This window comes from Tubulanus polymorphus, chromosome 1 (assembly GCF_964204645.1).
Source record: "Tubulanus polymorphus chromosome 1, tnTubPoly1.2, whole genome shotgun sequence".
In the NCBI taxonomy this organism is placed as follows: domain Eukaryota; kingdom Metazoa; phylum Nemertea; class Palaeonemertea; order Tubulaniformes; family Tubulanidae; genus Tubulanus; species Tubulanus polymorphus.
In genome coordinates this window covers 4,045,311-4,062,726 of record NC_134025.1, presented here as the reverse complement: position 1 = coordinate 4,062,726, position 17,416 = coordinate 4,045,311, and the positions used below count along the sequence as shown (strand labels likewise).

Here is a 17,416-nt window from a genome sequence, read left to right as displayed (position 1 = left end):
AAAAATTGATTACAGGTTAAGCTTACATAAAATTATTATTACACGATACATTTCATTACGTTTTCCAGGGTTCAAAAGTTAGCGCGTGCAATGAAGAAAATGAAATGTAAGTACATTTTCTGTGTAGTGGATGAGAATTACACAGGGCTGAGTTTCTAAGATGTGGGAAATATGACGATATTACTATCGTTTTTTATTGTTTCTATAATGGTTGTCACCCACGTTGAAGATTACCCCTGGGGGAAACTTTGATACTGAGTCTATGAAACCGGGCACAAAAGATCATTTTGATCCAAGCTCAAATGATACTAGTATATATGTACTTGCAGAATACCTATCTTCGGTGGGTCGGAAAATTGATGAGTCTTCACTGGAGCTAAGCAGAAAATGCAAGGCTGGGTTAAGGTGGATTCCAAAGAGAGTCGGAATACACCCTTCCTAAATCTTGATGACTTAAAATGTCAGTGTGACAAAATCCTGATTGGCCTTTCCAATTAAAACTCAAGCAATTTTACCCAGAAGCCTGAAGAGTGTCTAACCCTTTCTCGACATGCCCTTTTATTCCAGGATCCTACTATGCATAACACTAGATATTTGTTTAGAAATTTGTTCACCCAGTACTGAGTGACTGGTTCACGGTGCCCCATATAGGGATACCACTGGCTCAGTTAAGAAATTTATTATTGTGATCATGGACGTCTATATGACCATATTGTAATTGAATCTCAAAGCCAAACACCCCACAATTCGAATTCGGAAAATAGACCCTGGACCCAAATAAGATTATTGTCGTAACCATGAGAAACTATTCCTCTGTGTACATGCCAAGTTTCATGACTAAACAATGCATAGATTTCGTGCAAACCGGTTATGAAAAAAGACAGTTTTCCCTTTGATAGCACCTAGATATCGATGCAGTTCATGACATCGTGCTTTGAGAATACTTTGAGTACTTTTATACTTATCGAATCGGAATAGAAATGTATGTATAATTTGTGAATATTTCAGATCAGGGTAAATGTATGAATGAGCATTACGACACAATGCTCAGAGAACATCTGGATGATGCTTCATTCCTAACGAGTGATACATTTGAGGAGAATCTCGTTCAGTTGTGTCAAAAGCTAAATAATGAAGAACAAGAAAAAAATTCTCTTAAACAAAAGGTACTATTGCACTGCTTAATTGCATTAAGAGGCTGATAGCTTTATGTAGTAGAGTTATATTATATTTTAGTTGGAGGCAAATGAGGAGTGTTTGAATTCAGAGAAAGACAGATTACACAAATTACAGGATCAAGCAGTGCAGGAAAGATGGCGTCTACATCAGCACATCTGTCAACTTCGCAGGTAGTATAACTGATATTCAATATAGATGAATCTCTAACCAGTCTTTATACATGCGTATTGTTAAAGTTTTTGATAGCCCAAAAGGTATTTTCCATCATGATTGAGTCAAATTCTTTTTGATTCCGATACTGATACCCCCATGAATACTTGTATGATGAAGTAAAAAGCTAAATGGTAGACATTTAATCGAAGGAACAATCCAACAGGGTTAGTCTCGGGGAACCATGATCCGAATGTCACAAAGCAACAGATACAAAAACTGCTAGCATATCGTGTTTGATGCGTCAATAAAAATATGCACCATTTGTCATTGTCATTAAATCGTTAAAATCGAGATGTCTGACTTTCGGCAAAGATAATTAGCTGCAGAATTCAGCCATGATTAATAAGCAGTAAATCAGTGATTGAGGGAGAGGTATATAATTGAGTAAATATGCGTGTTAAATTAGAAAAGAAGATTTTTTAGATCCAAAACACATCAACAAATCTTTAGACATCATCATGTTTTATCATTAAAGCGAAGTAATAATACGGCGCTCTTTTTACGTGGTATTTCACCTGGTTTCGCTATCATTCTCGTTGATAATGGCACGGCCGGCAAATTACCAATCATAAAATAATGACGGAACTACCGGCGTGTGTATTCATCGAAAAAAACAGCATAACCATAGAGAGAGTTTTCGATTTCTGTTCTACCACAATTTACTTTTCGAATGCGATGTTATTGGTTTCTTTCATGCAACCAGTAGACCAGCGGGGAGACGGTGTGTTCATAGATACATTTCTCTTCATGAATCACACAATTCAGCTTTGATAGACAATGACAGACAACTTCCGTGACCGCAAACACATTCGACATCGAATCATTTATAGATCATTTGAGCAGACAGTCTGCTGTGAAAATATTTTGGTAGCTTCGTTCGAAGGCACGCCATTTCACATTCAACCTCGCAAAGCGTTCATTGGAGATTTCGTTAATGGCCTACATACATACAGTTGATTCTTTAGATACATTCGCCAGTGATATCGGTATTGCATGTCAGACTGTTGTCTCCTCGGTTGCCCGGTGAATTGTAAGTGATCATCCCTCTCATTAAATTCTTACTCCGTTGAAATTGATAAATCGGATAACGTCTGTCAAATGTTATGCGCAATCTAGTCGATTATTGATCTCTACTTTTGCTCATTTTCGCATAGATACAGATGATCCCTCGATACCTCATTGAATATTCAGTTCGCCTCGTATGTTGGAAAAAAATGTTGGAAAAAAATGTCAGGTCGGGGGAGGGGGCTTAAAGGCATAGTTTATACATTCATTTAACCTCTAAGCCCTCTTAGCCTTGTCAAGTCTAACTTGTATCCGAACGAATCATACATGTTCGGGCTTATGAAACGGTTGGGATAATATGGTCGATAATTTCTTACGATAAATATATTTCTTAGATAAACAATATTTTACGATGTTAGTTTAGGTTATTAGAATCGTGATGATTGCAACTCTTGCGTGATCTAATTTTATCAAAGCTTCATCAAATTGTACTCTTGTCTTACGAAATAGCTGCAGGCGTATCTCGAAATGCTTGTGGAGTTCATAGAGCATTGTCATTTGCCTCATGGCATGTATGTCTCTCCCCGAGACGATTTCCTACATGTCACATCTAATAACAGGAGGTCGAATACAGACTTTATTGTCGTATTGGCTCTCGGCTGTCTGATAACTTCTTCTGATTCCATATACCAGCGACTCGCTTTTAGGTACGTATAGAAAAATGTAACTAAGTCGGAAGCATTTCCACTGGCATAGCAGACAGTATACGGAGTCTACTTACGTAAATGATTACATTAGCATTATTCATAGGGTTAAAAAGGATCCGCAGGGATTTAGAGTCATTTCCTGAAAACTAGAATTAACCGGTGCAATCACATCTCACGCAGTAATTACAACTGTAATTGTGTTTTTTTATTCGATCCAGTTTATGAGTTCACAGGTTGCGTTCTATTTCGTTCCATTTTCTCGATCACATCAGGTTAATAATGTCCTCTCTCCCCCTCACGCTTTCTCATTCTCTCTCTCTTTCTCTCTCGCTTCATGTACTGATCACACATCAACTCGGGCTTTGTAGTTAATTAATTATGTGGCAGGTACCGTGTGTCTGATCCAGGCAGTGCGCTCATTGATAAATTTGAAATAAATTAACCTCATATTTCGCGCAAAATGCATCCTCATTTGATACGTGTTTTGTTCAGTTCTATTCCGATGCACCAAAAACTGTGATTAGTAGGTATTAATGAGAACTTATTGCAGTAATGTCCAGATGAGCCCTGCCACTGTGTCAGTGTGTTTGATAAGTTCAAAGTGTTCTCAGCCACTGTCAATGTTGTGTGCTGTAGTGTGCGTTGACGAGGAGAGGTATCACTGTTACAGTCGCATTCATAAAAATCTGCTCGATCGAGTGATTTACCGATGAATTCGGACTCGACCGGATTTAAAAAGCGTTTGCTGACCGATTAAACTCGTGAAGTTGCGAATAAACGGCTACGTTATTTTCGCGTGTACGACGCCGCCGCCGTATCGAGAATATATCGAGTAACATTTATCGGGCATTTCTGTATAATCCTACTTCGCGATCAGATTCCGCTCCCGAGAAAAAGGTATCCCAGTCGTTACCGAGTGAAGATGATGTGAACATCCACGGTGTATGACGACGATGCTCCTCGGATTACTGTAATGATGGGTCTGCAGTGAGTTGTGCTGAAAACATGGGAAACTGCGTATCACGACAGTATATCGGGTAAGATGCGGCTGTTATTTTTCTCTTATTTTCGTCGAAATATTTCCGGTTTTCTCTCCGCCGCGAAAGAACGAACGTGTGTGTCATTTCCTCTTATTTAGTTCGGTAGCGTGATGTCTAATGGGACTAGTATTTGTGAGGAGAAGAGTAATCTTTCCACGGGCAATGATATAGAAAAAAAACCAGCGAGCTAATGCTCATGTGCTATATTGTGGTATATTTCCTGATTAATTTGATCATGGGTTGATGTAGTTTTGATTATTGTGAGGCAATCGTCTATCTGTGGGGATTCAGAAATGATGTAGATAGTTAGTTGGCTGTAGGTGCTACCGATAAGAAAACCCGTGGTTAAGTATTTGATCAAATTCATCAATCCGTCGATGACTTCGGGTAAATACTACATGAATGTTATTTTAAACACCTCTTGCATGAATTGATAATTTGAATGAAAATAGCTTAGACAACGGCTGTACTCACCTATAGAAATCACTAGCATTTCATTTCATTTGCCTTTGGTATTTCTGATGTGAGAAAATTCACTTCCAATGCATAATTCATTTGTAGAAATTATACTCGTACCGTAATAAGTGATCACCAGATTTTTGCATCGAACAAAACGAATCATATCTCTATAGATGCACAATAGCATAAAGCTTGACACCTATTGTTTAGCTAAGAGATTATTAGACATAACTAAAAATACACTTGATATCGGAAAGAAGTTTTGTGTTCGGAAATAATTTTTTCTTCCGTCAAGTTTTTGCCATCACAGCGAGCAGTTGCTATGGCAACCTCATTTGACATCAATAGTTGAAAGTATTTTTGAACTTATAGTGATTATCACAGGGCAGAGGGACTATCTGTCAAGTAGGGGAAACTGATTCAATTTAGCTTAGTTAGCCTTAGTCAATGAAGAGACCATTTTTCACAGTGGAGTTTTACGGAGCACTTCATTTCGAACTACGTACTATGTATGTACTACTATTTATGGTATACCCTGCTTAAACCGGATCATTTGGGTCCAATGAAAAAATCTGCATTACACATATGTATCTATAGATGGATCATAGATAGATGTAGCATCAGAATAAGGTCGAAATCTAGATTAAACTGACCAGGATTAAGCGGGACCTGCTCCCTTAGTCTTTTAGAAAATTCAGCCAATAAAAATCGTTTGTTAGTTTGATCCTTTTGGATTAAAACTTCAATAAGCTTCCCGTTTTCACATTTCCTGTTATGAAATGTTCACATCGCGATATAGAAAGTGACAGAACGGGGCGAACATGAGTTGATTTTTAAGATAACTTCTCTCCTGAAGGAAGAATTACATTGACGACGTCAAAACATACGTTCAAAGTTTGATTCCATCAGATTTTTGGAAGTTTCTCATATTATTATCTTCATCATAGGCAGCCTGATGACTTAACAACAGACCAAAAGTACAGAGAATTAACAAATGGAGAAGACAGGTCAGGTTACGATGTTGTTCATTACAAGCAGAATCATGTCCAATGTTGTAGTAGATGACAGTTATATATTTTCGCTAAAAGCCACAAGTTTCCGCGATATTTGCTTTTGTTCTAAGTTGTTAGACTGATTGTATAAAGCTTTATGTGCTTTATCATTATATTCCACCATCACATCACATCCATCATTACGTTGTCAATGGCAGTTTCAAAACTTTCTCTGGTAACATGATTTATGGATTGTCTCTATAAGAAATATTGGTCAAACCGTACACAAGGCGATAAGTTTCTCGGTATTTCAGATTATATTTGTACCTGAATGTATTATAAGGTACGTGCCCATATGTTATTAATAATGGTCTAAATTTGGCCCGTTCCGATTTGATACGGACCAAGCGTGCACACTAGCAAAAAATCTGTTCCAAATAAGTCCGTTCCTAGAGCGACCTAGAATACCGATCCAGGTCTGTTCCAAATTTTGGAATGGGCTAAATCTGTCTGTGTGGACAGAAACTAAATCCAGGTCCGTTCTAAAACGTACTTTGCAGTATGAAATCAATTGAAATGACATCTACCTGTCACTCCGATGCTCCCCAATCATCATCAACCTGATTAATATACATGTAGTTTTCAGATATCATATAATTTCTGTATTGCTGTATAGGCTAACAGATTATTATCTATCTGTCTGTTGGGTGTGTTGTTTACAGAGTATATATCCATTCTAATCTCTTTGAAGATGTCCCAGAATTAACAATAGATCGATGTGTTCAGATATATGATAAACTGCAATCATCATAATTTTTTAGATAATTAACATCCAGGGACTCATGATAAATCTATCATTTAGATATGAATTTAAGGATAAAATACTCATGGTGACATCTTGCGGGGTAAATCATAACTATCTGTAGCCAATTTAGCGAGACGTGATTTCGCCATTTCCAAATTTCGCCCGTTCTAGGTACGGACTTGTTTGACTGGAATCCAGATAGCGCTCCGTTTAAATACCAATATTAATCTTCACGTTCATCAGGTTTTTGTTATGGTAATGAATCAATTCATATCTCGTCAGTTATCTCTTCTCTCTAACGGAAATCACTAGAGATTGAGAAACTGTTGCCGATAGATTTGATTGTCTCTGAAATTTCGATTAATAGATAGAATCATTGGAATATTGATAAATTTTAAGACGAGGGACTTCGTTCGCGTGTAGCAGCTTCAATCCTTGAAATGGAAATGCCATAGCCCCATAGTTGTAACCTTCAGCTGCTGATTAGAGATCCCATGTTCAAGTATCATTGCCACGTAGACCGGTACAAGTCTTCAACGCCCCTCAACCTACTGGTGAATAATGGCTAGCCCGAGTTGGATATATCGGAGTAATCATTCTACATCAGAATAGCCGCTACTCCAAACTAGCATCTATTATGCGATACTGCAAAACCATATCTATCAGTCGTATAGATTTGATGGATTCTAAATAATTTGTCCAGTACGCGAGCAATTTGTGGGGAAAAGATCTGCAAATATTGATCTTGCACCTTGTCAGATTTGCTTATGTTTTGATAACATGACCCGTAGCTGATGGAAAAATGATAGCTAGACTGGAAGTATTGCCTTATTAGAAGTTTCGTCATGTGCTCTTGTCTGATATAGAGCTGTGTGGTCTATCTCAATTCTATTGGATGTGTGACGGTCAGTGGGAAATATTGAGCTCATTAGTATCGTGTAGAATCGACCATGTGAAAATCTGCTATAGTATATTGGGCAATGAGTCCTGCTGCTATTCATCCCTGCGATAAAACATTGACAGTTCATTAGATTTGCATGTTCCTCTGTAAGCCTAGGATCGCGAAATATATTACCAAAAAAAGTCTCCGATTTTCAGGCAATTGAATGAGATACGTCTAGGCTTTCATCGCGTTTTCGACAAATCTTCATTTTGCCGATGTTCATGATAACAGTAAAGTAACGAACGCAATTCTATACAGATTAAATGAATTGAAAAGAGCAGATTCTGTTGCTGTAGAGAATGAAAACATGAGTTGGAATGGATATAATCTTTTCTCTTGCAGGTTTTACAACAATATCTCCTGCCTCTTGTGAATTTTAAGCTGCGCAGTAAGCCTGCGCTTTAAGTTGTACATCGGTTTCGATTGGATTGATTTTTTCCTATTAAAGTTTTTACAGTTTGCGGTAGCTGTCATTGTTGATTCTCCGATGACTTAGAACGGCTGAAACAGTCAATATTCATCATCAGAATTGCTGCAATCAAACCTTCCTTCCATTCCCTACATCTACATATATATATATATATATATATATATATATATATATATATATATATATATATATATATATATATATATATATATATATATATATATATACATCTCCATAATTTTTCACGCCATCATTGATTTCAACTATGATAAGCCACAAATGTTTGTATATCATATAAAGTTGGGTCGTTATTTTAGGAAACAATGAAATACATAATGTTTGCCGAGCATGCACCTTCGAAATTACCTTTATTGCTTGCATCAAAATCGTCATTTGAGATATTGACACAAAAATCGATTGCCCCATTTGTCCCGAGCGCGGCTTAGCAGAGGCAACGAATATAAGATGTTCGTTTTATGTAGTCTGGCAAAAAATCCTATTAGTTGATTCATCAGAATTAATCACACTCACATAATTGATATGATTGTTGACGGTTAATAGTATTGATTCCATGTTAACCGCCGTACAGCGTTCATTTGTGACATTTCAGCTTTGTGAAGATTTTCTCTATTTTCATGCGTTTTTTTAGCGCACTTCGTTCGGTAGTTTTTATCTAACAATCTCGCCACTGTCTTCTACTGCAGCGATGAAAGTTAATAATGTCAACTCTCTGCATTAAGCCTCTATAAGAAGGATTGAGATGCGGGATTCTGTTGTAAAATTCCCAACTCAGCTGATGATTGACTCTGGCTCGTCGCGGTTGATGGATGAGACGAGATTGTCCTAATCACACTTCTCAGAAACTGTTCACATTTCTGTCGATGCGGAGTATATTCCTGCAGCAGATTCAAATTGTCTGAATTTTATTTGATGTATAGTGAATTCATAATGATTTGTCTGTACCGTTTTTATTTTTCGTATAATATCTCGTTCTTTATGGTTCGTTCCCTATTGATGTAGGAATGTGAAAAGTGGCGAGTTTTTCTGCATACACGATTCATCATCTCCGCTTTTACGCGTTAACAAATTCCTACATGTCTATTAGATAACTTACGTCAACGGTCCATCGATGTGAATTACTGACCTTACTGGAAAATACATCATAAAACCGTGCGTTAACTACCACCGATGATGTATGCTTTATAAACCGATACAAAGTGCCATGGCGGTTTGTAATTTAGTTCGTCGAATGATGCTGGTTCATTTGCAACAGAAGTAGCTGGTTGTATTTTGTGAACCCAGTGATATATTGATCTACTGTTGTTGTGGATGACCACTTTGCCTCATCATACAGCGAGTTGCCGGTGCCTTGTCACCGTTATAACTGATTGCTTCATCTCAACCTTCATCAAGTTGCGTCTCGTCACTGATGTGACAACACTATTTGTCTGGACAGAAAAATCTTGACAAAATCAGCACCCTTCTGTAGCTTATTTGGATCAACTGATCAAAAGCCTCATTTAAGAAAATGCCTTTTCCTCTTGTGGTGGCAGATTCCGAGGTTTTGAGTTATCGATGCACATTTTCCATTTCTAAATCTGCACTCGTCGCTGAAATCCATTGATATGTAAGAGTATGATTAGCCGGGGAAATTTGTTGCCCACCGAGACATGAACCTAATATCTGTTCTGTCGTCGGTTAAGCCATAATTCTAGATTGATCTATGCACTGGTCAGGAAAATGGCGTCGATCTACCGGTGCTGAACGCGCGACGTTTGAAAGACCTTCGCCGTTCATATTGCAGCCTCTACGAATCGAACGCGTAATTCTGACCTCTCAGTTTGGTTTCCAATCAGTTGTATCAATAAACCGTAGAATGATGATCAGTAGATTTTTAATAAATGATCTACTGCGTCTGCGCGATTGTTATAGTGACTTTGTTCAAATATTGCTACCTTAATCTAAATGAGCTCACAGATTGTTTAATGTGAATTGTGATTAATTGCCTTACTGGAATATTTCCACAGCTCTTATCGGTCTTACACTTCGCTGAATTCGAAATAGGTGCATATTGCGCGGATTTATCTTTTCTATTTTGCATTCGATTTCCAGCGATCCGTGTTCATTTAAACAGAAATATTGAGGTTGCAGAAATAAACTGCTTTGCGTTTTGGGCAATCAGTACGGGAGCAAACTAAACTAGATGTAGGAACATACCCGTAAGGCATTAATAATGTCATAAAATCTCTCGGCATCACCGGAAATAATTGACATCTTAAAGTATCGGCAAAATTGAATGCTTTATTCACTTTCTCTATGCACGACAGCAGTCAATTCTGTTCTCTTCAATATCCAACGTCTTTATTCCCGTCTAGAATTTCAATGATGGTAGAATAAGATTTATCGTGTTGTCTTTCTCTCTCTGAGAATGTGTTACTGTGTCACAGGCGTTGTTAACACCAGTCATTTCTCTCATTCTACTGCTGTATTCGGTCGGCAGTAATTTTTTGTCATAATTCTACCCACGCGCAGTTGAAACATTGCGGAATCGCTGAATTTTTTCCAGGGCCACACTTCCCAGTATGGCGATTATTTTCGTTAGCAGACTGGACGTATTACCCTGTTTGATATTCTGTTGATACAAATTGATTTTTCCGGTCGACTAAATTTCATGCCTCGTCATCTTCCAAACCACGACAAATTCATCCGCGCATACTTGAGGCATATGTAAGCGTACACTTGTTGCATTGCAGTCGTAATTAGATGGTTTCGCAGGACACATGGTCAGGCACTTTAATCAATCCTCTGTCTTCATACACATGTATCGTTTGTGACAGTCAATTATAGGATAAGCGACGTACACCCACGCTGTATGTTCTTCATCTTATATTTACTCTAACACGAGGTGAGTATCATACTATACAAATTATTCATATTTCAAATATCGTCTTTAACTGTATCATCTTTGTACTATTGGGATCGCACGCGATACTACCGGCACAGGAATCGCTTTTTTAGTTCCGTCTTAACTTGCGGAACAACGGATTGTTATTGGATTATATTTCATCAGATTCTAATCGAGTGTATATTTATACCCGATGGACCTTTTAGGTTTGTTCTTCGCACGAGCAAAAAGAATCTGATATTCTTCTGCGGTATAGAAATGCGTAGATTTCTCCGTTTGTCTATATGATATATGATCATTAATCTCGCCTGTACAAAGTCAGTCTTTAATAAGTCGTAAATCTTATCGCGATCCAATTATCCAATAACTGCTGATAAGAAAATGCCTGCAACTTGTTATGAAAATTTTGAGAGAAAGTGAGAGTATCTTCAGTGGTGGAATCTTTCCGATGAATAGCGCTAGCTTTCAGTCGTAGAGATTCGGTCTGTTGCAATTGAATGAACTCGGCTGCAATATTGGATGCTGTATTGTATATTTAGCCATTCGTGGACCGCAGTTATCATATCCAGATATGATATGTGGCAGCTGCAAATATAAGAGTGCTCCGAGAGTCCGACATGATTCATAATACATCTCCTCCTCCGCTCTTTACATACATATGTCTTTTATGTCTTCGATAACTCATGTTTCACTGATCGACATGGATTATGTATATCTCGACATTAGCAGCAGATACTGTCATTAGTGCACTGGATTAGATTGAAGAAACATTGATGGCAAATGTCCATTTCCAATGTCAAAAACATATTTTCCATTTTTTTGATCTGATTTATTTTTTTCTCTCTTTTTAGGGGCCATTTGGATTTAGTTGAACAACTCGAAAAAGGACAAAGTAATTATAATTGATTTCTTTACCTATAATTTACTCGTTGTGGCCTTAATGGCTCAGTCTTTGCGAAAAAACATTCCTTTTTTATCGACTGTAAACTTCAAGTTAATATTGGGGTGAATTGGGTTTATTACGCTCGGTATATCTCAATTTACCGTATAAATTTTATCCATAAACCATTGATTTTATGCGATATTTGCTTATTCAATGTTATGGGTCTGACACTGGCATAAAATGTGCAGTGTTTATCACTTGTTAAATGTCAAATTTATCTCTAGTGGAATTTCAGATTCCTGTTTTTTTAACAAGGTTTCTTGACACCAATGTCGTCACTTTCACTTCATCGGTGAAAGTTATGATGCTCTCTCTCTCTTCCTCTACATATGTACTCGTGTAGCCGGCTTAGTATTACTGATTTTGTTGATCGATGGCACTATGCCATTAAATTGACAGCCACTTATTAGCAAATCCTTAGAATGATTACACACTCACTTGAATATGAGCTGGCAACGTCTTGCTATTAGGCGCACATCTTTCTTGTGGTTGATTTATGAATGATATCAACATAACATTAGGATACGCTCGAAATTAACCAATTTCCCTAAGAATGATGAATTATCAACTTTGATCTGTTAAATATTAAGATCGAGCCTATAAGAACAAACAGTGTAATATCTTTTATAAAGAAACTCATTGATTAATGGCGCGTTTTGTTTTTACTCGTAGCTGAATTGGCAAATGTGAAATCGGAATTATCAGCATCAAGGGATTTACTTACTCGCACAACTAAACTCGAGGTATGTTAGTCCCCCTTCATATAATCCCGCCTGCCAGGTACTGTTAGCTGACATATCATATACAGTTTGTTATAGCTGTAGATGGAGATAAGCAATTGATATGATTAATTCAAAACCACGAATCTAATATTAAGGAAAGCGTGCCATGTTGATGATTTATGGCGTTCCTGATAGGAAATACATAGCTTCCTGCTATCTCGTGGTCCTGGCATCTCGACTGACTGAGATCGGGTTGAGTCCGTACTTGTAGTAGTTATTGTCGATGCTTTCTCATTATGGAGTATTTTCTCTCCTACACTGACGAGATATTCATCAACTGATCACATGTGACTTGCTTAATCAAGTTACCCTGAGACGCAATCTAAGTAATGATGGTTTGATCTGTTTTACATCGGTACTGTCGTTGTTTATATTGTTACTGTCTAGTTTTTAACTTGTCTGATTCGGTGCAGTCATGACAGTGACACTGTTAAAATGAATTTTAGAAATACAAAGAATAATCTCCATCTTGGGAAGTTAAAAGTTTCTTAGTAATTATCAATTCTGAGTCTTAAGATTCAAAGTAAAATATTCCCGAAATAGATTTGAAGCCAAAGGCTTTATCTAGCATATCCTGTCATTGTCCTACCCTTGGTAAGAACATTAGTAGTGCTATCTGCAGTTTTAGTGCCATCAATTACCTTCCCACGGGTCATAACAAGTTGATGGTGTAAGGGATGTATAAAATCAATGCGTTCCATACCACCACAAAATACCACAGTAATCGAATCTTCGCTAGGCAAGCAGAGAGTACGTTTAATATCATTACGAAAAATTCATTTATTCTTTCTTGTTTATGCAAATACTTTGCTTTTATTCTTAGGAAACATTAGCTGCTGCTCTTTCATCCCATCAGATAGATCTAAAAGATATCTGGCGGTTATTTCAAAAAGATATCGAAGCTGAAGGTTTGCTAGACGGTGAGGAGGTATGTACTTTATCCTATTTTTACCCTTTTTTGTACAGAAATTGACATCACTTCGTATAAAGAAGGTTTTACCTAAGGATAAAGGCATTTACAAAAAGTGAAGAATCAAAATTCATTTATGAAACTGAATTTGAACTGCTAATTTAAAAAATCTTTTTCTTCCCCAGCATGAAACGCCAATTACTGTCTCTTCTGATTCCGTCAAGGACCAAGTTACCAAGGAGATCTGCTTGATAAAAACTCAACTTGCCAAGACACAGGCTGCATTAGCTGCGCATGTAAGTTAACTACGCGGGCTATACAGGGGTGAAATCATCCACATCACTGTTGTTTCCTCAAGTACCAACAAGTTTCATGGCTAGAAGTACCGGTAGTGCATCGAATAAGACATAGAATGATTTTGCTGATATTTGGGGACACTTCATCTACCGGTTCACTAACAAAAGTTGCCTTGTTCCATCCCACTCCACGTATGATATACGAACAGTTAACACCACATTTTAAAAATAATACGCATGATGTTCTCCACTCTCATGTGTTTTATTACTTTTTACTCATAAATCTGGTCAAAATTTTCGCTTCAATTTCAAAATGTCTTTACGATACAACAATGAGAAGTGAAGTTGTAACCATGGTTGCAACCGTATACAATTTCGCGTTGATGCGCCGAGACGTGTTTTAAATGTTACGGCTTGATTGGTATTGATTCACAAATTCTGAGATGCTTTACTAGAATCTGTGGTATTAGAGCTTCGCGATCAAAATAACATTAAGATTCATTTAAGTGCTTGTAAATTTTCGATAGTGTTCAATTGCCACTGTGTGTCTATATTAAGAACCTGAATATTTATTGAAGTGTGATAAATTCATAAATCAAATTACGCAGCCAATTTTGAAATCCTCATTGGCATTTATAGCGTATAACTCTTTAGATTATGCCGATTGCGAAATTCCATGAAAAATGTTGATGTCGATGTTTGTGTATACTATGAGATATTCCGTGCTGTGACATGGCTGACACGCACTCTACACGTAGATAAGGCATTCTATTTTGTGATGAAATTGAAGTCTTTATGAGAATATCCCGTGCGAATGCCATCCTCGTTATTACCAGTGGATACACGATAATATCACTAAGCCTTTGAAATGATTACTGGAAAAAAATGGAATTAAAGCTTGTATCGTTGTAAGGTGAAAATGTTATGACTTATATCCGCCAATTATTTTTCCATTTCATTTTAGGCTGCAAAGAATCTGTCATTAGGTGACGTTCAAGTCCAACTTTCCGGTAAGAAAGCTCTTTTGGTTACCGGTAGATCACCCAGGATTTGATACATTATCCCGTTGCACATAGTTCATGTGAAATTGTCTCCATTTCATTTACAATCCAGCCTGTATAATACACCAGACAGCTGTTGCGTTGATGTCCTCATCAAATGCGTAGAATATGACTTAGAAATGAATTCTGGCCAGAAAAAAGTTTCCCACTAGTTTATATTCGATGTGTCAAAAATTGATGATCGAGTAGTACCACATGACCTTTTACTTACACGAGTTAATCTAACGTGTCCATTCCATCCGTCCCCTCACACTTGCTATGCGTTCACATTGTCTCTCGCATTACATTAACTCTTACGGGAATACATAAGAGACGGGCGACTAAAAGCAGATAGCTTCGATTTTTCCCTGAGGATATATCAAAAGAAAGCAGCTAATAGTAGATAAACCAAACACAACAGTAAATCAGTTATTCGCCTGTTATAATCTTGAAATTTTAAACCGGCTTTTAGATAATAAGGTAAATTAGGGCGTATTAGCTTAATAAACGATGGGCGAACTAACAACTGTTATAACAGAGCTGTCGGCCGTCTGTCTCTGATTGTCACAAATGATTATTAACAATGATTTGATGGCCACAATTAAGCGTTATTTCCTGATAAAACCTTGAACTCGCATCCTCTCTTTTAAGCGCTCGTAACGCAGCAATCAGTTCAGATGGCCAGAATATCACGGCATTCATACATTTCGTATCGTTTCAGAAGCACTGACCCTCGACTGTTTCAATCCAAAAGCCACTTCATCATCTGCTCAGGACATTCTGGAGAACATGGAATCGTCATCGTCAAATAGCATACTGAATCTATCAAATCACGTCCAGTCTCGATCTTGTCCGCTATTGTTGCCAAACAATAATCACGTCACTTGTTCAACACAAACCGATACCGATACTATGTACGGTATAAACAAATGTAACAACAGTAACAGTGTTCTATCGTGCCGGTCATCGAGCGCTGTCTGTTTAGACAATAATCCTAAAAGGAAAGGACTGTTGGCGGTCTATGCAGGAGCGGATAACGTTTACAGCGTCGCCGTTTCTCATCACGAGCCCGGCACGACGGCAACCGGGATTACCCGCGAACGCAGTTCTAGTTTTAAGGCAGCGATTGAGAAGGGTGCGAAACCTACCTCAGTGGAAATCAACATTCCCGAAACGATGTACGAACACTCGTCGGAAGCGCCGTACGCCACCGCGCGAAACTTGGAATCATATCATTACGTTTGTACGAATAATTCACCGCCTGTATACCGTGTGTCAAACATGACAAACCTTGCAGCCGTTAGTGATTCAAACAATTCACCTATTAGTAAACAACAAGTCAATGTTAAAGATGATGAAGAGGAGAATAATAATGAAGAATGGTATGTATTCAGTGATACCTTACAGCACTGGTACCTGACAGTACTGGTACCCCACAGCACTGGTACCTGACAGTACTGGTACCCCACAGCACGGGTACCTGACAGTACTGGTACCCCACAGCACGGGTACCTGACGGTACTGGTACCCCACAGCACGGGTACCTGACGGTACTGGTAGCCGCAGTACTAGTACCCCACAGCATTGGTACCTCGCATTGCTGGTACCTCAGGGTGTTGGTACCTCATCATGCTGGTATCTCAGTACTACCTCACAGTGCTGGTGGTACCTATGGTCTGTAGTTTATCATTATTGTTTGTATGATGATTTTACCATAGATTTTAATTGCACGTCATTTAACACATAACTGATTTCATTTTTGACCGTGAATGTAATTTTTTCTGAATAATATACACTCAAGTTTTACAGTTAAGCCACTCAAATACATAACTATTAATGGAACTTGTCATAATTATAGTTATCAATCTATTTCGCATTATAGCCAGTGTTGAAATCGAAGGAAGATTCAATACTCATGAGTGTAGTTAGTTTTGCATCGATGCACCCCATTAAAAGCATCGTGAAGCACCGGTTAATCATGAAATTTTCTCTCAATATCTGATCTTGTATGCATATCATCTAGTTCTCAGTTGTGAATTGTCAGTGTGTTGCCGCATCATATAGCTAGAGTGTTAATGGAATTTGATGCCTCGCAATACATGAAAACTGTCTTGTTAAAAATCATTCGCATTCGCTATTCATTCGATAATGTTATGATAAGATTTTGTATGCGTCACGCACATCCTCCTATCTATCTGCATGTCGTATTTTTTGTGGTGTAGTATCCCATATCATCAATCTGCATTTCATTAGCTTCTGCAGATCGTCATGTAGTCTTTCAAATTACCTTCAAGTCTCCAGAACTAGAAAAACCCGTGAACGAAACACTTTTTCATAGTTTCTTCTGGAGATGAAGACAGGTTCAATTCTGCTGTATCCATTCAGCTGTATGTGCAATATCAAACATTAATGTTTTATTTACCCTGTTGTGTTTGTCCTGTCTCGCCGAATTACTGTTGGTTTGTCCTGTTTTAGTGTAGAGTTTTTGTTTAGCTTAGAGGGCAGGCTGTAGATTAGTGCTAAATGGGTGCACCAACGACAAATGTCAGCAAAAAACTAATTTTTCAGGTCGTCACCGTGCCACAACAGAAAGTTATCGATTCTGATCGAGCAACCAGAAGGAGGTTCAGATTTTGATGCTGAAGGATCATTAACAGAATCAGTAACAGGTCTCGACACACCCAGCAGGTACTCAAACACGGTCTGCTCTCTAGCACGGTTTTATTGTCTCGAAACCCCTTCTTATTGGCATCACATGACAACAAAT

At 37.9% G+C, this 17,416-nt stretch overlaps 1 protein-coding gene across 1 annotated transcript in view; it reads left to right on the top strand.

Annotated features, from left to right (window-relative positions):
• Positions 1 to 91: 91 nt before the first annotated feature.
• Positions 92 to 17,416, top strand: part of LOC141899953 (uncharacterized) — a 33,881-nt gene continuing 16,556 nt past the window's right edge. Inside the window, exons 1-10 of the mRNA XM_074786598.1 lie at positions 92 to 106; positions 1,009 to 1,166; positions 1,237 to 1,349; positions 11,530 to 11,570; positions 12,294 to 12,364; positions 13,227 to 13,331; positions 13,499 to 13,609; positions 14,574 to 14,619; positions 15,371 to 16,031; positions 17,218 to 17,337. Coding sequence (XP_074642699.1) covers positions 100 to 106; positions 1,009 to 1,166; positions 1,237 to 1,349; positions 11,530 to 11,570; positions 12,294 to 12,364; positions 13,227 to 13,331; positions 13,499 to 13,609; positions 14,574 to 14,619; positions 15,371 to 16,031; positions 17,218 to 17,337 — 1,433 coding nt within the window. The 5' untranslated portion in view covers positions 92 to 99. The remainder of the gene's footprint in view (positions 107 to 1,008; positions 1,167 to 1,236; positions 1,350 to 11,529; positions 11,571 to 12,293; positions 12,365 to 13,226; positions 13,332 to 13,498; positions 13,610 to 14,573; positions 14,620 to 15,370; positions 16,032 to 17,217; positions 17,338 to 17,416) is intronic.